Source organism: Vigna angularis, chromosome 5, assembly GCF_016808095.1.
Source record: "Vigna angularis cultivar LongXiaoDou No.4 chromosome 5, ASM1680809v1, whole genome shotgun sequence".
In the NCBI taxonomy this organism is placed as follows: domain Eukaryota; kingdom Viridiplantae; phylum Streptophyta; class Magnoliopsida; order Fabales; family Fabaceae; genus Vigna; species Vigna angularis.
The window spans coordinates 27,029,484-27,052,044 of record NC_068974.1 but is presented as its reverse complement, the minus strand read 5'-3'; the positions used below and the strand labels follow the sequence as shown (position 1 = coordinate 27,052,044).

The following is a 22,561-nucleotide window of genomic DNA, read 5'->3' as shown; positions in this document are numbered from 1 at the left end:
CACAAAAAAGTTTTCAAGAACAATATCATTTACGAAAAAGATTTCAAAAGTGCACATTTTTATGAAACACCAATTCACCCCTCTTGGTGTTGAGAACAAAGCTCATCAATTCTAACAGTGTTCATGAGTATAAAGTGAAAATTAAAAATAATGATAAAGAAAATTTTAATAAATAAAGAAAGATAAGAAAATGGGTTGACCTAAAAACATTTTAATATTACTCTTAGGATATTTACCAACTTGTATGATAGTTTTTTTTGTTTGTTCTCAAGAATGAAATTTGTGTACTCTTAAATTATTTATTGACTTGTATGACAATTTCTTCTACTTTATTCTAAGGATTATATATTATTAGATTATTCATTATAATATGTGTAGTCTTTTCACTTGTACTTGAAATTGATTGATTTTTATAGATAAACCATTTTTTAACATGTATGATGGTATATTCTCTTGTGCTTTGCATAACTACGTTTTTAATTAACCTACATTTTTTAATCAATAAAGAAGACTATATATTTATAAATGGAGTACTTGGGATACTCTAACTCTTATACAAGATATTTATAACAAGAATTGTGATAATATGTCTTTTTAATTACATTTTCTTGCCAAACCTACACATTAGTCCGAAAATATACCTACCCAACTCCACATATTGCAAAATGTGAGTCAATCAAAGTCCTATGTAGAAAAGTGCACTAAATATTTAATGAACTACATAAAATATAAGAGACAATATTTATCCAACACTTATTAGAGTACCACTTCACAAAAGGTTTTTCACAATAGTTCAACTCTCTTTATCGTAACCATTTTTCAAAACCATTTTTTGTACATCTTCATAGAAGGTTTTTCACAACAATTCAACTCTCTTTATCGTAACCATTTTTCAAAATCATTTTGGACACCTTCACAGTTGTTATGGAGCTTTGTTTTCCTTAGTGGTAGCTTCAAGACACTGACACAAAAGTTGGATACAAACACATAGTTATTTCCAATATATTATTAGAGGTTAGTCTATCTCTCCCTTTATTACATATCCTTATGTTTCTACTATACATCTTTATATTGTCTATGAGACAAGTCTAATGCACTCAATTAGGCATTGATGTCATTTTACGTACGAAAGCTTCATAATAAGAATTTTGTTTTTCATGTATGTTTATACTCTCAATTATGCCATAGAGAAAATTTTCTCTATATCAACTTTTCATTTCTTAAAAACAACTCTATTCATATGACTTCAAATATTCCAAATGATAAAAACCCACATAATCCTTTCCATAATATTATTCCCCTTGTTGTTAAAAGACAACATGGAAAATTTTTGGAAATGAACATATGTTTGATTATGGTGTGTAGCGCTTGTACCTACCTATCTATTTCACATATTTCATACCTTGTTAGCTATGTTACATGTAAAAAACAAGAGGGTTAAAGTTTCTTCCTTTAATACACACAATGTGCAAAAAGTGCTTTGTAATGTTATTCCTTTCCTCCTAAGGTTTTCCTTTGTTGTCACCCTATTTAAAATTACCATCCATGCAAAATATTGTGTAGATAGGAAGCCTCTTATACTCAAAAATCACTTAAACATATCAGAATATTTATCGTTAAATGTGTTATGCAATTTTATATAAGTTGATTTTATTGTATATTTCTCTCCCCCTATCTTTCCAAATCCATGTATTCTCACCTTCTCTATGTAATGAGTTATGTGTTAGCATATGCATGAATTTCATTAGTTGTGACTTTCCTCATTCTCTCTTGCAATTAAGTTTCTAGTCATAGTTGTTACTAATTACTAATTCAACTCTTTAATTAATGTTAGTTCCCAATTATTAGAATTAACATATATAACATAGGGAATTTAAAGTTTAATGGGATATCACTTATTCATGTATCCTTCCATAAGTTTATCTTAGTCCCCGATCTAACTTTTCACTCAATATTTAGAACAAACCATATATATTTTAAATTTTCTTTTAGATTCACCAATATATTTTTAATCTCTTTAGATTAATATATCTTTTCATAAATCTTGTTCATAAAATTTCTTTGCATTTTTATGATTGTCTTGCATGCATATACATTAGAGACAAGGTAATAATAACAAATATTATATAACAAATTCATCCCATAAATTATAAAAACATGTACTTTCATATTGATAACTTGTTTTTATTTTACTAAAACAAGTTGCCAAAAGACTGCATTTTAGGGTTCCAAACCCCTCCTCTCTAAACAAGCCTATATACTTAGATAAAATTTCCATAATATTTTATGACCTCATATTACATTTGGCAATTTCTTTATTTGTGTTTGAGACAAAAAAAAAAGATTGTATATTGTTAAATTGTTTGTCGACCTATTTATAACATTAATATTGATGTAATACTAAATTAATAATTAATTTAAGTTAACATTTATGTAAATTTTATCAAATAAATAATTTAAAAAAAAATATTTCCTTCACAGTTTGTGTTTTCTATAGAAAAACAATGATTGAACTTCTGAAAAACTGAATTTTGACCTTACACTATAAAATATGCTATTTCATAAATAAAAGGTATTGGGGAATTATTTTGCTCCTATAAAGTTAAAGTTTCACCTAATAAAGAGAATGTCATATAAATAGGTAAATAAATTAATTTCATTCTTTAAATGGTTTCATATCTAAAATAAGTTTTCTATTTTATGTAATGTTGCTTTATTACTCTGCTATTTGTTTTCAGAAATTTTTGTATTTAACCCTATGATACACTAGAACTCAAATAATAAGCTTACATTAGTAGTGGAAATTGTGTCATTTACATGATCATTACTACCAACCATCCAAAAATTGATGTAAATATGCAAGGACATTTTGTAAATAAATATATCTAAGCTAGACTTAGGGAAACAACATTTATATTGAGTGTGTAAAATCTACTTTCTATGTAGAGCTTTGGTCAAACGACATCGAAATTATTATATTACAACTAAAACTTCATATTTCTCATAGTTACGAATGACCACAATGATTTGGTTTCTTTTCTCCTTCAACATGAGTACTCAATCACATTAATGTGTTTTCTTAGCCAATGCTCAATTGTACATCAATGAAGTATGTGTTCACTATCATTATTTCATTGTCAAATTGAATTCATAATTTGATGTTGATTTAAGAATTTTAACCACAAACATTTGATGAATGCCTCATGAAAAGTGTCGATATATTTGAATTTTAAAAAATATTTAAAAAATGAAACAAACCCTTTCAATATTTTTTAAAATTTTATAAATCTTTAAAATTATAAGGACCAATTTTAGTCCCGTGTGAACATACATTTTAAATTATTTAAAATTATAACAACCAAACTATATATATAATTATCTTAATAATATCATTACATTATAGTAAAATACAATATTTTTTCTGGTAATAATTCGAAGTATAAAAATAAAACTATATTATTTATAGGATGGACATAAAATGATTTATTTTGTATATCTAGTGCACTATATTATAGAAGTAATTTGTCCAAAAACAGCATATTTAGTACATGTAGACATGAATATCTCATTAATGACTAAAGAAAAATTGATTGTTTACCACACTAGACAATAATAGACTTGTGGGTATGATTAAGATGATTTTTTTTCAAGGATAACTCAAGAAATCTTTTAGCTATTTTTCAAAGTAAAACTGCTTTAAATATATACAATTATTGTATCCCACTAATTGAACAAAGTGATTTGAATTGAATAGGAAGGTATGTTTCCAATTATTACAAAATGAATGCATAGTGTTCTAGCTTGAGATAATAAGTAGCAGCATACTTGGACTTTGAATTAATTCTAGTTTGCACGTATCAAACTTTTTCTTTAAATGAGTTGTAATAGGAGATATTTCATAGAGTAGTTTTGTAGCAAAAAAAAAAAAAATAGCACACAAAACTCTGTAAGTTAAATTTTTTTATTTAAGCAACCAAACCATGTTTATTATTTTAATAACTCGTCATGTTTAAGTGTAATTATTTATTAACTCATTGAAGATTAAAAATAAGTCAAACCTCGTTTTGCAAACCAGATCAAAACTATGCTGTTTCATGTAGTATTTTATTTAATATATAACATTTCTGATCCTAATTGAAGAAAACTAACGCTTAAATTAGATGCTCAAACTAAATATTTTTCAACATAAGATTAAAATGTGATTTAATCCATTATTCAATTTGGTCTTAAAACGGTAAAAGACTTTCTCAACATGTCCACATAATAAATAAGTTTAAATCACACATTTAATAATAAAACAACCTCCTCAATTTAATAATAAAAGCCTTCCTTAGAAAATGTCTTTCAAACAAAAATTCAAATAAATTCAAACTTGCACCTCGGACATAAACATTAAACTTTCAAAATTTTCAACCTTTTTCAAGTGTTACATTTAACCATCAAGATTTATGTAAAAGTTTAAATTTTTATAAACTAAACATATCATCTTATTTTCTTTTATTAATGTTATCTAATAATAATAAAAAAAATTGTGTTGAAATCAATTTGATTCGGGTTGAAACTCATGTCAGAAGCTTAAACCATAACCATTGAAGGTTGAATTGATGTCTTCACTGTTCAGTAACTGGTTTTTCATAGTTCTGACCCACATTTAAGAAACAATATTTTATAACCTTAAAACCATGTTTATCCAAAAATTACAAAGAAATAAAAAAGCTTTGGTGGACCATATGAAAAACCGAAATGGCCATGCTCCTTCCCCACAACCGTGTTTTTTGTTTCCACGATCACATTAGAAGCATAATGGTACGTAACCGATCATTATCAGAGAACCAAGCAAAAGAACCAAAAATATGCAGAAAAGTGAAAAGCAGAAATTACTGAATTCAAATTAAGATTAGCCAGAATTACATATCAGATGTCACATAAAACTATACCAGATCTGAACAATCTCAGATCATGTCCCTTTGTTTTCAAAGACCTAAAAGGACAGAAAATTAACCTATCTACATCAAAGATGTAATATATCATATATATATAATATATAATTGACATCTAATACCTTATCTATCTGTCTACAAAGATGATTAACAACTGATCTACCTAGATAAAAAAGAGAAATTTTTTCCTCAGTCCTTTCCTTTTTGCTGTTTTTGTTATAAGGGTATAGAGAATTAAGAGATTAATGGAATTTAATAATCCATAGGAGGAGCCAGGTTGAGATCGAGATTGAGTTCTCTTTTGGGTTGGCAATCGACAACGGAGGAGGAATCGGAGTCGCTCTGAACCGGGGCCGGTTCGAACCGGAAGGGGAATTGATGGGTGAGGTAATGGGCCCGGTCCAGGAGAAAAACCGGGCGCACGGGAGCAACCGGGGCCACGAGCAGCTGCTGCTGGATCTGGAGGAAGGGGAAGCGGTCGATGACGGCAGTGGCGGCGAGGCGCGTGACGTCACGCTCCGGGGTGGCGGACTCGACGGTGCTGCTCTGGCTAGGGCTGCTGCTGCTGCTAGCGTTGTTTGTTACGTTGTTGTTGTTGTTGTTCCGGTTAACGTTGTTGTTGTTGGTGACAGCGGCGGCGGTGTCGGGGAGAAGGGGAAAGTTGGTTTTAGCTTTGGGGCCGCGGAAGTTGCGGGCGGCGGCGTCGTAGGCTCTGGCGGCTTCCTCGGCGGTGTCGAAGGTGCCGAGCCAGACGCGGGATTTCTTGCCGGGGTCGCGGATCTCGGCGGCGTAGCGGCCCCAGGGGCGCTTTCGGACGCCGCGGTAGTGAACCTCGTCGGCAGCATTGTTTGGCTTCTTATTCTTTATGACCGTTTTGTCCTTGGCGACCATGGTGACGCAAAGCTGTTAATAGAGAGAGTGCAGAAAGATAGATGTTGGGTGAGAGGGAGGGGATGGGTATTTATATAAAATGTAGGGTGGGTTTGAAGAGAGAGAAAGAGAGAAAGAGGGTGGAGTGAAAGAATGGTGTGTATGGTGTGACGTGTGAGTTAGTAGAGAGAGAGACGCCGCCCAAAGGAAATAGAGGGTTACGTGGCACGCGGGAGTTTCGAGACAAGCGGCGAAGGTGGGGTTTCATGCGTGCCGGCTTTTAACCTAATTCACTCTCTTCTCAACTCACGTATGTTACACTCGCTTGCATTTTTTTTATTGAATTGATAAATTATTTAGATGTGGTAGTAAGGGATTTTGATTGTTTGATGGAATAAAGAAATGAGAGAAAGTGGTGTTGAAACGCGCTTTTGCAGAAGGAAGTGAAAGTGAAAGGAAAGAGTGTGATGACCAAGTCAAAAGGAGTTAGCAAGTGTGAGAGTGTTGATGGGTAAAGAGACATGAGCAATATTTCACTCATGCAATGGGTAATAATTGTGGTATTTTTTGAATGGTTCCTTCAGACAGTTTGGTGAATGGGGGAGTGAACATGGTTCAGGGAACGATAACGCGCACACGCGTCACTTTCTTCCTATTGACGCGTTTGTTTCGGTGCATCCAAAATCGCGTCCTGTCTCTATCTATCTCTCACGTTAATCGATCAAACAAACACCTTGTGTGCGTGCCGCGAGTCGCTTTACTCTCCCTCTACCACCGTGCCACGCGTCGTGTGCCGCACCGCGCTTTTTGTCTCGCGTTCTGCGCCGCACGATCCCAGAGCGGCCAACACGCACGCGGTACGCGCGTGACGTGGAGAGAAAGCGAGTAGTGAAACGTAATCTTGCTAAATTTGTGCGTAAAAGCCTGAAGCTAGGAAATAGAAAGTGGAAAACCGTAATTGAAATTGTTGAAGTGTGGCGAAAAGGTAACATGGATTACGGGATTGGGTTTTTGGTGGAACGTGGATTAGAGGAAAGTAATTTTTTTTTCTTTTTTTTAAGATTTTAGATTGGGCGAATTTAGAGGATGAAGCTGACACATGGTTACTCGTAGAATAGAAACATTAAATGTTGGATTTTCCTTGAAAAATACTTTATCAAAATCACTTATTTCCTTATAAGGTTTATGTTCATTTACGTGGAACGTATTTAAAATCCATTATATTTATGTAAAAAAACCGGTATTATTTCACAAATCTTATGACATGAGTGGTAAAATTTTCTTGTTTGTTGAGTGAATCTTTTATGAGAATTTTTAGTTTAAAAATTAGTTAAAAACTTCGTTTAACTTTATTTTATCCTATAAATAGGTTTTTTTAATAGTTTATAAATACTTTAATATGTTGTTTTAATTCATTCTTTATGTTTTAGTTTGCTATTTTTTATGCTTTTCTTTTTTAATAAATTTCAAAAAATTATTAATATTTCATCGTTTTAAAAAAGAAATTTATTATTCTATTATCTAAATGTTAGGTATTACAAAAACTAGTCTACTGATCTAATCCGACTCGATTCACCATGGATTAGTCAATTAGTAAGTCAATTCAACTTGGTTTATTAAAAAAATTAGAATTTAACTTGGTCCACCATGAATTAGTGGATTAAACCGGTTGACTCATTAGTTTATTTAATTATAAATTTTTTTTTCGATCTTAAAAAAATGTAAATTTTTTTTAATTGAAATCTAAATAAAGTTCAATCCAAATATAATCCAAAATTATAGTAAACTCCAAACACAATCCAAAAAGAAAAAATACAATACAATCCAAAATCATGATAAACTACAAATACAATAAAAAATACAAAAACAAATTACTATCTAATATCAATTCATTGTTGTCACTTATCCATATAAAATATTAGAGTCTTGAATGGATAAATTCACAATATAAGAGGGTTTAGGTATAGGATTTTCATTGTTTTAATATAATTTAAAATTTATAAGTGGGTTAATGAGCCAACTTGACTTACCACGGGTTCAACCTAGGTAAGACGTGTTCTTAGTGGACCGAGTTTAATTTTAGTCTATATCAAAGTTTAAAATACTTTTTAAAAATTTAATATGACTCGAATCTGTGGTGAGTCAGGTTGATTCGTGAGTTTTAATCCATTTTGATAACACTAGGTGAATCACTATAATTATTAATTTAATTATTCCTATCATGAATAAGTGTATATAAATAATCAAGATTTTCTCTAGATGAAAAAAAAATTGTTCACTGTATTAGTTTATTTTTAGTGTATTTAAAATGTTAATTCAAAATTTAAGTAACTTAAAATTAGGAGTCATAGGATATTAGTATAAACATTTTCATCTACAATGTTGAAGTCCTTTATTAGTTTGGTTTCATTTTTATTTTCTGCTAACTCTCTTGAAAATAACTTATGACGAAATCTGAATTTGCAATTTATTAATTAATGTTGAAGTATTCGTGAAAATAAAATAATAACTTTATTTATTATTTCATTAGTTATTAATAAACACATTTGTGTATTGAAAAATTCTTATTATGATTAATATATAAATGAAAAAATCATAATGTTTTAAAGGATAAAAAAACACCAATATTATAACTCAAAGTAATGTATTTATCTAGTCATTAAAAAAACTTTAATACATCATAAAAAGCTCCAAAGTTTTATTCATAATGAGACATAAATTCATATTATGATCATTGTGTCATCTCATTTATGAGTATGATTATTTGTCATTATTCTCAAGTATATGGTCATTATGTCATCTTTTTTATGAGTATGATTACTTGTCATTATTCTCAAAATGCTTAACACATCAAACATCTCACACAAGCTCTATAAAAAGAGCTCAACTGGAAAGTATTATTTACTTAAGCCTTATTTCTACTTTTATTTATACTTCAAAAAAGATTCTTAGCTCCCGTACTTACTTGAGCATGAGAGAATCTTTTGTAGGTGAATCTTCCCATATCAAAGTCGACTTGTCATAAAAGGCTACTTTTAAGATATTGTCATGTGTCTTGTAGATACAAAATCTAAACCTGATAAGAACATTTGACTCCCACCGTGGGTCCTAGTAAAGTTATCCCTAGCCTCACTCACAATCAAATCGATCATCCCACACCATACACGAGGATGGATCCCAACCCAATGAATGTGAAATGTAGTAAAACACTAGAAAGATGAGGGTGGGGTTTTTTGAATAATGTTTTAAACTCTTTCGCAAATCAACGCTTAATAACTATTGCAAAGGTTGGACACAAAGTTTACTTCTAGATAAACTTCATTTCCTTTTTTAGGTAGTTAGTCAGACTTGGGTCTACGTTGTAGAGTGACAATGTTTTATCCTTGATTTCTTTCATAAGTAGCTTGTACAGTCTTTCAAAGCTAAAAGTTTTGAGGAAAGATTCTAGGAATGTCTTCCTATCTCTTAATGTCTTTCTGATCTTTGTGTAGAGCTTCTGAATAAAGCTCAGTGTTGTCATTACCTGCACAGACAAAGAGAACAAAGCATACAAGCATAGAAGCACTTTTTCATACACATTGGATGTTTTAAACGTTGATGATCTTTAAGCACATTATGTGTTTAAAACACATTTTCACGTGTCAACATCATTTGATAAAAACATCATTAGAAGGCAAAGTGTTTGATGTATTAGATTTATATAATATAATCTTTAAACGCTTGTTTCATATAATTGCTTAAGGTACTTTACATCGTTTAGCACAACTAACATTTTGAAACTTTATCTTTTGTTTAGATACTATATCTTTTGTTTAGACACTATAATGTTTATATATTTTGTTAGAAGTTATATAGCGTTTACGTTTTTTTATGTTAATGCTTTAAACGTGTTTGAGATATCAGATATTCATATACCATTTGATAACGTTTAGAGTTTTACAAATGATATCTTAGTTGATTTGATCTTATCAGACTCTTAGTGGCTCAATACTTTTAGATGTAAGCTCTTTAAGCTTTAGAGTTTAGCTTAGTGTTTGATTTGGGTGTTTTCATTATATCAAATGTTGTTTGCTGTTGGAAAAAAATTACTTCAAGTACTATATTCATTATAAATATTTATCTTGTTCAATACTTTAGATAGACAGTTATATTTGTTAAACATTTATTTCATTAAGCATTATTCTTTAACATATACAAATGTTAAATGCTACAATATTTCATTGAGTATTGTTTGTTAAACTTCAAAATGTGAGTTGCTAGAGAGTATAGTTTCTCTAAACGATCTTGTCTTAATATAACACTATCAAAACCAAATTAAAATGTTGCTTGACCAGAACGAACAACTCAGGAGACAACACTAGGTAGACTTATAGGCTTTGCGAGATCAGACTAAGGCTCTACTAAGAACTCAGACCGAAACTTTGACTCAAAACTACATTAGAAACATAATGTTGATCTACAAACGTTGCAATCCAAGTTGGACAATTTGGAAAGGGAAAATTTTTACGGCTAGCTCGTTCCGCGAACGGTCACCCATAGTCGAGACGTACCACTCATCGACAAGTGAAAACATCTAGTTGGGAACATTTCAAGAGTGACAACCAACCCAGAGAACTAGAAGCCTGGCAAAAAGATGATACAATGAATATCGTAGGGAATCTCAATACCTATCCAAAAGCCCCAACCCGACTCAGTCGCCATTTGAGATGGGATGAGTCCCAAGGTTCTACCCGAGTTCATAGGTAATGAGTTCGACATGAATTTCCAAGACATGCGCTTGCACCCACATCCTTAAGATGACAACGACTTACAACGCTTTACACCAGACATAGAACGAGCTAATCTTTCGAGAGGAATCAAAACTAATATCTACAATTATGACGACACCACTAACCTGACCATCCACTTGAAAGCTTATTTGACTCAAGTGCAGATCCATACTTGGGATAAGAGAGTATATTGTTGGCTATTCTCTACCACTTTGGATGCTCAGGCCTTAGATTTGGTACTATGCGCTACCATTGAATTCGATGGAATCCTTTAACATGTTAAGTACCATATTTAAGACTCGGTTCGCCGACCATAAAGTGGTGCCACCCACATCGGCCTCCCTAAAGTACAAAGAACAAGGAGAACACAATATTTTACAACACTTTATGGAGAGATTCACTACTTCAACAGTCAACATACCCAACATGACTCTTTCTATGATCATGCATTCGTTGATTTGTGGTTTCCACCCTAGACCATTCTCAAACTTTCTCTTTAAAGAAACTTGACTCGGTGACCCCAAGCAGCAACAACATGACTAGATTTTTCGAGAAGATCGCAACCCAGTATGAACAACATGCTCCCCTCAATGCCAATAAAGATTTTGTTCTTAGAGAAGCCTACAACTTATAGCTCATCTAGCTTCCAAGACTACTACCAACTTATCTTTTCACCAATCCAACAAAGAAATACTTTATCACTAGACTATCGGCCACAAAACTAAGGAGTGTCGATATTTAGAAGACCTTATAGTAGAGCTTATTCGCTCAAAGACCTTGGGTCGTTTCATTCAATAGAACAATAACGACTGAGGGAGAAAGAAGAAAAGGAAGGGGAGGACGAGGAAGTGGTAGAGGCATCATAGTGGTATTGGTCGGGGACAAGTAGAGCAGTCAAACTTGGTGTTATAGGTTTGAAAGCAACTCAGTTAGCTCCATAACAACAACTTATTCAAGCGTAACAAGTTGCCCAACAATGACAACCTATGCGTCCATGGAAAAACCTGTCCCAAGTCCAAATAATGTCAACATGATAGTCGAGAGTTCACATGAGGGGAAGCTCTATAGGAGCTTAGAAAGGATACACAGGAGAAGTATCGACTTAGTGGAAGATACCCCCAAGGAGCCTGTCGCCGATTATTTTATTTCTTCTATGTAGTTTTATAGACTCAAATTTTCATAGATGTCTTTTTTATTTTGATTGTATTTTCTAACATTGTAAAAACAAATTGATTGTATTTTCTTTGAATTATACTTGTAGTTTAAGATTTAACATTGAACACTTTTGTTTCAACAAAATATTAATATAAATTCCAAATAGGAAAAAAAAGAGAAGTACTAAGAAGAAGCATAGAAAACATGTTTGGATTAAATGTAAGAAAAACATGAAACAAACATGTAACGTGAACATCACTTGAGAATGATTTATCAAGATTTATAATTTAAATTTGAATTCTAAATTTACCTTTAATTTGTATTTGATTTGGCTGAGCAATATTGGTTATAAATAGTTGCATTGTTTTTTTAAAACACTTTTGAATAAATTGAATTTTTGTTTTTGAAAATTTCTTATTTACAAAATCACTTTTGAATAAATTGAAATATCTTATTGAATTCATGGCTCAAAGTTTAAATATGAAATTTTCTTTTGTTATTAACAAAGAGAAGATTCAATATATTGGTTATAATCTTACAATGATGTTGAACTCATTGATTTGTTTTCGTTGTTTCTTCCATACTTCATTCATACACACATTTTATCACAATTTTACATCTTTCCTTGGTGTTGATGGTGCTCACATCTTTCCTTGGAGTTTCTCTTACGCAGTCTTTAGTGAGACTAATGATGGTGTGCGAACTTTTGTAGGTGATTATAGGTCTGATGAAGATTTTGCTGTGCTTGTAACTTTTCTTGGCCCTTGGCTATTTATGGTGGAGATCCAAGCCTCACACATCTTGTGACTCTTGTGATAGTCCTTCACCTTCGATAGATCCTCCTACTAGTTATCGAGCTAATACATTAGATACGTTATCATTTTGAGCAACCTCGACCTCTCATTCTCCCATTTCCAACTCTTGCTCAAACTCCCCGTAATGACGTCGTATGACAGATCGCGCTTCTACTACATCAAAATTGGAGGCACAACCACCTTTTCCATTCCCTCAAAATCAGAACCAAAAATGGGAAAAAGTCTCCAAATTCGAATTCCATAAAATCAAAGCCTATTTCTGTTGTCGTGCATGGTTGGTAGTGGGGGATGTGATGTGAGACCATTGTTGGTGTCATTGTGTGTTGTGTGCTTGGAGAAAGAATAGATGGATGTGTTTGTGAAAAAGAGAAGGGAGAACAAAGAAAGTTGAGTTGAGTTGTGCGCTTCAAAAAGGGTTAGGTTGGGTGATATTGTGGGTAAGAAGGTTGACTCGCCTTGCCCTATCTAAGGCCCACACAAATTGAGCGTTATGTAGTTCGGGTTTAAGCGGGTTAGTGGGCTCAAAATCTTAGCTCATCTCGTGTTTTTCGCTGTGGACCTACAAGGTCGCCTACCTGGTTAGCCCCGTATTGTCACCCTTAATTATAGGTAAAATTTTTGTTTAATATTTCCATTTGTGTTGGTTCATGTAGGGTGGGGTCGGAAAAACTTGCTATGTGTATGATTATGTTTGCAATCTCGGAAAATGGACAGAGTTATCTATAATACAACTAAAAGATAAATTGTCTTATACTTAGGGACTATAAAGTATATTGATAGTTATAAATCTTTTTTTAAAACAATTGCATACACATAAGAATAACAAATGTGGAAAGAATAAGCTAAAAATTACACAAATATATATTGAATAGGATAGAGGTTGAATATAATTGTTGTGATTATCACTTGTGAAAAAGTGTTAAAACTTAATGTTAGTTGTAAATTGTTCTTACAAGGCCGAGATGTACCCTTTAGGCCTTCGTATCTACTCAATCACCAACACACTCACCTTGTTTTAGTCGAGGTAATCCAAGTAGGCCTAATGACACCTTTCCTTTCTTTTGACCTCCTACTTGTTGTTCGGTCAAGGTGTTATAAAGACATTCTGACGATCAATTTAGCAATACGTAATAAGCAATAAATGCAATAATAATTGAATTATATGTCATACCTTATGAATAATACTCTTTTATAGTATTTTTGTGGGCCTTTCATCTGCATGGGCATAAGTTGAATAAGTCTGTCCCAGTTTAAGTTGTTTTAAGGTTTCCTAATATTTTATACAAATCCTAATTGCTGACTAATTTACCTTCATCTCCTTATAATGTTATATGCCTATTTCACGAGAGTGAGGTTACTCGTATAGGTGCATTGTGATCACCTCATCCCGTCATGACTACATGTTTCAGGCTCTATACTATACATAAACTAATATATACTTCTTGTTCATACATAAAATTATATAATAGTTTTCACTATCCTTTGAAGCCTAACCATGTTAACTTAATCATGATTCTCTAAGGATCTAATAACAAATAATTAATTCCTTGCATTAAAGTTACTCAATCATTGCATTAAGATTCAAACTAGTGACAATTCAAGATAAAACTTTGTTCCTAACATTTGCCTCATTTATGGTCAAGCATAAAGCATAAAATTAAATGAAAGTGGAAAAAAAAATATGATTGCATAAATGAAACAAGAAGTACATAAAAGTTACAATTTCATTAGATTCCAAAATAATGAAATTTAGCCACTCATGACGAGTAGAATATTCCAATGAATCCAAGTTAAAATATAACAACAATAGATAAAACATTTTCTAACAATGTAAAGCTTTTTCTAATTCAGCCTCTTAATCCACCAAATTTTCTCTCTATTTATAGAAAGTCAAGGTAATATGTTTTCACTAGATGCTTGCACTTATCATGTGAATGCTCTACTCAACGGATAACGTATTCCTTATCTTAAATATTTTCTTTGTGTTCAACATCTATATAATACTTTCAATAGATGTTTTATCTCATTTTAAGTGTTTCTTCTTGTGCTTAGCTTATTTGCAATTCACTTAGCTTTGTTTTTCCTCCTCTTGAAAATTTCTTCTAATCTCAACTTCTCTAGACCTTGCTCAACTCCATTTTCCTTATTTTGAGGCTTTCTTCTTAACTCAATGTGTCACAAATTTTCCCAACTTTAAGGGTAAACATTTGAATTTTTTTTCAGCCCTTAATTTTCTCAACTCTAAATTCTTGCTCTTAGCAAATTAATTGCTCCTAATCTCTACTGATGCAATGAGAATTTGTAAGCTTAAGTCAATAAATTCTAGTATATTATCTACATATAATCATTCTACATTTATAAGTTGGTAAGGACCTTGGTTTATAAAAATTAATCAAAGTTGTATGCATTAAGTGCCTAAATCATATGTAAAAATAAGTAAATTTGATACTTGTAAGTGGAGTAACCTATTGTTAAGGAAAGCCAACCAACATCTTTGGAGGGTTGAATTTATGATATAAAGTTTAAAGTGTTGTTATGAATGAATGGAATGATCATAGTCTTTAAACTCATATGTATTTAATATAAGTTCATTCAAAGAAAGTGAATTTCTAAAAATTGCTAAGAAATTAGGAATTATGGACTTTTGTAGAGGTGGATGGGGAATATAACCCAAACTTGGTCAGGTCTTTATGTGCTAACATCAAGTTGGTGAATGAAGTCATTCATTCTAAATTTAAATGTTTGGAGATAATGTGTAAAGATTTATATGGAAAGAAGTGATTAAAACTTGGTAAAATCAAAATTACCATTGGTATCAATTGCTTTTGATAAAGTTGGTTTATACAAAGGTTGTCTAGGATATCCAAATCCAAATGTTCTCCATCTTCAAAACATGTTGTATAGAAATGTGAGAGATTTATTTCTTTTGTAGTAACATAAATTTGTACAATGCTTAAATGATCACAAAAGATATGTTGATGATCTATACTCTAAAATCACCATACAAATAGACTTTAGAATTATAATAGACAATATCATAAGACAAGATGATTTACCCTTTATCCTATTTGTTATTTTGTTTTTACTGTTAAAGTTTTTTAAAGCATAACAAGGTGGATCTTATAAATGAAGTATTAATAATTTTTGTTTATTTCAAACAAGATAAACAAAAATACAGTTCAATGAATGAGGTTGTTGAACAAAGTGATGTTTTTTTTTCTACAATGATAATCTTCTAAAGGCGAATTTAGAAGAATTAGAGCACATACTTAAAAAGTATGACATTTTAAGTTACATTACTAAGTAAATTAGATAAATGTATAGTTGGTAGATTGACAAACAATTACGTTACAATATTTTCTTGGATGAAAATTGATGAAAATTTTCTAATATTGATAAGTATTTAAGAAAGACAAACATTAAAGAAGGATAGTCTCAAGGTGAAAATTGATGAAGTGATTACATGTATCTTTGCATAATTTCTTTATGATTTTATGATTTGTGTTTTCTATCTTTTATGATTTTTTTTAGATGAAATTTTTTTAGTATTGATAAGTATTTAAGAAAGACAAACATTAAAGAAGGATAGTCCAAAGGTGAAAATTGATGAAGTGATTACATGTATCTTTGCATAATTTCTTTATGATTTTATGATTTGTGTTTTCTATCTTTTATGATTTTTTTTAGATTATCATTGTCTTAAGTTGTGATGTTGATTATCATTTTATCGTGTTTTTTTTTTCTAATTCATTAGATTCAACATTCTTATCAATCAATGAGAATAATTTCTATTTCATATCTTTGTTTTTTATTATATTATTTTTACTAAAGCCGGAAAGGGAGAAAAAATATACTAAAGCCTAAAAGGGAGAAAAAAAATATATGGTTCTTTGTGCATATCACACTATACAAAAACTATAAACTATATGGTGTTTTTGAAATGTTGGTCATCATAAAAAAGTAAAAAAAAAAATGAGAAAATGAGATATTGTTGATCAAGATAATAAAAATTCTGAAAAAATAAATTTAACCTAATGTATTTTTATGATGAGCATAAATGTATCGAGTATGAATCATGAATTAATGATTAAGCTAGAGTTTGCATCACATTCATCATGAGCATCGGTTCAAACTTAAACATATTTTAAAAAGTTTTTATAACAAATTATTTTATTATAACTTAACATAATCAATTATCATAAGTTATATAATTTATTATCTTTCAAACTGTTTGAAAAAATCATATGTGAGATTAATATATTATCTATGAAATAATCAATTAAGCTTGGATTTATGAAATCTATTAATAGTAAAATAATCAATTAACTGAAGATATAATTAATCATCTCATAACTCACATTAAATTGATTAAATGATGAAATAATTAATTAATTTGTTTAAGTTTTTTTTCTAGATATACATGTAATCAATTATGTTTAAATATAATCAATTAAGTTTTCTCATCAATGGTTTTCTATGAACTTTTTACAGTACTTTCTTTAGTTTATCAATTGATTTTTTTTAAAAAAAAACGTTCTACTATATTAAAAAAGTTCGTAAAACCTAATAAACATTTATTTTACATCTGTTGTGAAAGTTTTTCATTTCAAGTCATTTTTTGCATTGTTGCTTAATTCGTTGTGATCTTAATTTCTTGGATCTATGTTACTTTGAGTGATTTCTTTTCAAAAAATTTATGAAGATTTATATTTTTTGTATTGTGTAATAATTATATGCATTAGGTGATATCTCTTTATAGTGTTCAAGATATTTAAATCATATTTTATGTTATTATAGGTTTCACATATGAAACGTGGTTGTACTGTCAATTATCAATATATGAAAGTAGTCTATATTAGATTGAAGATATTGAAGTGGTTGTAACTAGATATAGAATTAGTAGATTTAAAGTAACTTGTAAATATCTTTGCATTCTTCTTATTCTCGTCTCTTTTTTACATCTTGATATATTTCTTTATTTTGATTAATTCAGATCTTTTAACTTAGTAGATTCTATCAAAGCTTTTGAGGTTTATTAATAATATAAGAATTTTTTAAAATACTAATTCATCCTTCCTTTTAGTGATATACAACCTAATTTTTTTGTTTTTTTTAATACAGCTAGTGAGCCTTAAGCTATGGAATATTGTTCTCAACTTCAAAATGTTACGTTGTCTAAGATCTTACATTTGTCATATTTATTACCTTTCTTTGAATAAATAACTCGTCAAATGAACTCCACATAATTATTTGACAAGGAGTCCATCAATTGTTCAATTCCTTCAAAGGTTCTTTGACGTGTTGTTGAATACCAAATAAATCATCTAATCTTGTAGATTTAAGTTTATTGGTCACAAACTCAGCCTTTGATAACTTATATACTTCCTGTTCATAGGTGGTTATGGATTCATTGAGTAGGCCACTAAAAGCTCACTTTTGCCAAAGTTCTTAAGAACCTTTTACATTGTACATTGTCTCAACCACCACTTATGAACATTTGAACTCAAAAGGTTTGAAATGGTAAACTTGAAGTAGAAGCTTATAATGAGAACACTTACTTTATTTACTGATAACTCTATTTCTCTCTAGTTCTGGTTATTCTACACTATTATATATTTGTATTCAAAAGTCCCATGTTTAAAGGGAAGTACCCTTCCTTTATAGGAGACTGATATCCCCTTTCTTTACAATTGCAAAGCAGTTATCTAATCAATGATCAATCACTACAATAATCGTTTATCTTTCTTATAGCATAAATATAGGGAGTGGTGTTAGTGGGACAGGTGTGCAATGTCACCCCTCTATTTGGCTCCCCTATGACTTTTATGGCTGAGTATCGTGATCGACTTACAAAACAACACCTTACCATATTACTAGCATTTAGGGTGATATGTCTCCTTTATATATATAAACCCATAAATGTTATATAAATGATGATGTGTTGGGTTTATAGAGGAAGAGATTCACTATCAATGAGACTTGAGCCCAACCACACAAGGGATTGACATCACTCTTTACCCAAAACCTTAGGACAATAGGTTAATGAATCTTCAACCTTATATGATGTTCTGCTTTCTCATTTATACTCAATGTGGGACTTAGACTCACACTTGGAGTTCTAACAATCTCCCCTTCAAGGGAAAGTCCCTTCCACATTGGTACACTCCCCCTCCAATAGAAGCATTCGAATATCCATTTTTGTACCGTTGTTCATTTTAAAAGGACACACTTCGCCACGGGACCACTGTACTCATCTAAGCCTAACCTGACTTTGATAACAATTGTTGGGTTTATCGAGGAGGAAGTTTACTAGGAGATACAACATCAATGAGACTTGAGCCTAACCACATAACACCACTCTTTACCCAAGACCTTGAGACAATATGTTAATGGATCTTCAATCTTATATGATGCTCTATTTTCTCACTTCTTTCCAATGTGGGATTTAGACTCATACTTGAAGTTCTAACACGATGGTCACTTGAGCTCGCCCTAAGGTTGGGGTAAGAACCAATTATGTTGCTTAAGATCTTACATTTGTCATATTCAGTACCTTTCTTTGAATAAATAACTAGTCAAATGAAATTCCACATAGTTATTATTTTACAAGGAATCCATAAATATCCCTTTGTTCAATTTTAGAATTTTTACTATGTTTCTACAAAATTAACTAAATATTCCTTGAAAGGTTTTTTGACGTATTGTTGGATACCAAAAGGATCATTTAATCTTAGAGGTTTAAGTTTATTAGTCACATGTCATTGATAACTTATATAACTCCTCTTCAGAGGTGGTTATGGATCCATTGAGCAAACCGCTAAACCAATCAAAGCTCACTTTTGTTAGTGTTTTTACAGTTTTTTTACATTGTACATTGTCTCAACCACTACTAATGAACATTTGAGCTCAAAGGGTTTTGAGATGGTAAATGATGTCATGATATCCTTTAAAATTTTGATCATGGACACCATATAATGAAATGAAATGAGTTCAATCATTATAGTCAAAGAAAATGGTTGGAAGTCTTATTGTTTTATAATTGGTTGTCGTCATTTGACTTTTTAGTGTTGGTTACAATTTCTTTATTCTTCTTTAAGCCTCATGGGCTCTTTAAAACCTCTTGAAAAGATTAATATATTTTTGGAAAAAAATTCTTGAATTAGTTGGTTTAGAATATTTGAGTCCAAAAATCTAAAAATAAATATGTCAAGATTGAAAAATAAAAGATCAAAATGAGGAGAAACAAAAGAAAAATTATATAGATTCAACTTCTTCAATAATCTACATGTAGTTAAATCATTTTAACTTTAAAAATTGGTTATACTATCTTTGGTAAAATTTTGATTACAGCCACACTTCACATGTAGTACATGAAATCGTTCAAGATATGAATACACTTCTTGAAAAACTTAAAAAGAAAGATATAAGCTAAAACACAAACTTATTTTTAAAAAAAATCACCAAACGTAGGTAGAAAAAGATCATAAAAAAGTTCGAAAGAGATAATTTCAAATGACCAACATTCCAAAATAATAAAGCACAATAGAATATTGTAACATCCCAAAAATATAGCATAATACTATATCATAGATTAATCACATATAACAATATGATAGATCAGTTCTCCAAGAGTTAGTAAAGTATTTAACATTACAGTTATCCAAAAATAACCATAAAACTAAAACACTTTACAGAGTACCATAAGTTTGATACAAAACATAGACATAAACCGAATGGTTATACAACACCCTGTATAAACCGATCGGTTTACAAAAGATAAGCTAAGCCTATTGACCGAACGGTCCAATCTAAAACTATATACAACTAATGACCAAGCGGTCCTAACTTAAGTAGCAGGATCCTCGCCTTCCAACGCTTGCTCCACCGAACACTCATCGCCTTCTGCTCACATCCACAGGATGATCATTGCAAAAGAAAAGGTAACCGAACGAACAATACAAGACAAAACAAGAAAGTAGGGTAAGCTAATGTAAATTAATTATAAACACATGAATACATTTCATGCAAGTTCAGACCGTACGAAACCGAACACTACATCATGCAAAAATCGAATACAAGCAATCATATACAAACCTAACACCACAAATCATGCATACATCGAACACCTGACTTGACCATCCAGATTGTATGAATATGTAGCTACAGTCGTTCTTGCACTTGTGGTAGTGTAACAACTGACACCAATCAAGCTACTACCCAAGGTTAATCCCACAATACTTACCTCGGCACCCTAAGGTAGTAGGACCTCCTGCTATTCTCACAAATGAAATATCTCTCTCTATGTGAGAATGATACTCATAGAATTTCAGGATGAACGCCAGCTTAGCAATATCCATATTCATACTTTACAATTCCATAACCATCCATGAGATATTCCTCCTTGGAATTCTCTTCCACAGTTTTGAAAGTATAATTCTCATAAATTAACATAAACAGTCATTCATCAGTTATATTTTCACTCCTCAGACAAAGAGAACCTGTGAATGTTAGAGATTGGACACCTTCACACTACCCAAAAGATAGGATCAAACGGTCCCTAACAGATACAACTGAAGAAATTGCCTAATGTAATTACTGGCTGATCACTAGAGAAAAACCGGCCACTAGGAGCTTAGCCCAACCTTAAGAGTTTAAAATGAACGCTTAAAAACTTAAACAGAATGCGTATAACTCAGACCGAGCGCTAGTACGAGACGGAGCACTACCAAGAACGAGCGCTAGTACAAGACCGATCACTACCAAGAACGAGCGTTAGTACAAGACCGAGCACTACCGAGAACGAGCGTTAGTACAAGACCGAGCACTACCGAGAACGAGCGCTAACACTAGCATTACTGCCAGTATAAGACCAAGCGCTTAACAAGAAACCATCCACACACCTAAGGCCGAACGCTCAGGAACGGGTAAGACTAAAGAGACCAAACTCAGTTACTGACCGAGTACCTAAACATGGCCAAGCGGCCAATCAGTATATGACCGAGCGGGCCGATCGCTATGACTACCGAATACTAGTGTATGACCGAACGCTATAATCCAATCGAATATTACTAAGAACGAACGTTAATACCAACCCGAAGACTGCCGAGATCGAAAATGAATACTTTTAAAACTGAACGTAAATATTAAACCAAACAACACTAAGTTAAAATATCACTACAAAACTTCTCAACCATTTCACAGGTCTCGGCAACACACATAAATCCAGCCAATATCAAATTATTCACACATGCACACGTTCAACCAATCATTTCAAACATAAACAAACATAATTAAATTACTAGCTTCCCTTACCTCGAATAAACCAGACACTTCTACGCTTCCACAATGTTGACTAACCAACAAGCAACTTTTAAGGCAATCTACTAATTTCTGATCGGTGAAAAGGAATCGACCAGAGGATCAAAGGCAGAAAACAGATTCAGAGAAGTAGATGATGAACACATGCAAGCTGAACAATGTTTGCATGTATCAGAAAATGCAGAAACTTCAAAGAACGAATGAGTTTAACTTACCAACTCCAAACAACAACTTGATTGGTGAAAAGAGAGACTCTTGTCACCAGGGAAAAACTCAGGCACAACCTGGTTGATGATCAGAAGAAGGAAAAGGTGAGAATTTGTAGAGAGAAGGAGAAGAATTTTAGAGAGAAGGAGGAAAAATAAAACTCAGAAATTTGGAGAGAAGAAATGCATGCAGAAAGTGGCTCAAAGTTTTGAAAAGTTTACTTATATATTATCGTAAAAAACCGTTCGGTCCAACCAGCTGTATACAACTAGATTCTACTTTTATCTGAATTTAATGGTCCTGACAAGTAAAAACTATCATCAATCAATGTGCCTTCGAAAACAAACTTTTCACATAGAATTGGTAACAATTTCTTTGAAAGATTATTAGAATTTTTCACGAAACTAGATAGTGTATATAATGTTGTAAAAAAATATAAGAATAATACTTTTAGAATACACTAAGAACAAATTTGTAGAAAACTCAT

At 31.5% G+C, this 22,561-nt stretch overlaps 1 protein-coding gene across 1 annotated transcript; it reads right to left on the bottom strand.

The window, feature by feature from the left end:
* Positions 1 to 4,854: 4,854 nt before the first annotated feature.
* On the bottom strand, positions 4,855 to 5,896 carry LOC108339637 (ethylene-responsive transcription factor 9). The gene has a single exon (XM_017576812.2). The coding sequence runs from the start codon at positions 5,829 to 5,831 to the stop codon at positions 5,193 to 5,195; it is 639 nt and encodes a 212-aa protein (XP_017432301.1). The 5' UTR covers positions 5,832 to 5,896; the 3' UTR covers positions 4,855 to 5,192.
* Positions 5,897 to 22,561: the final 16,665 nt, after the last annotated feature.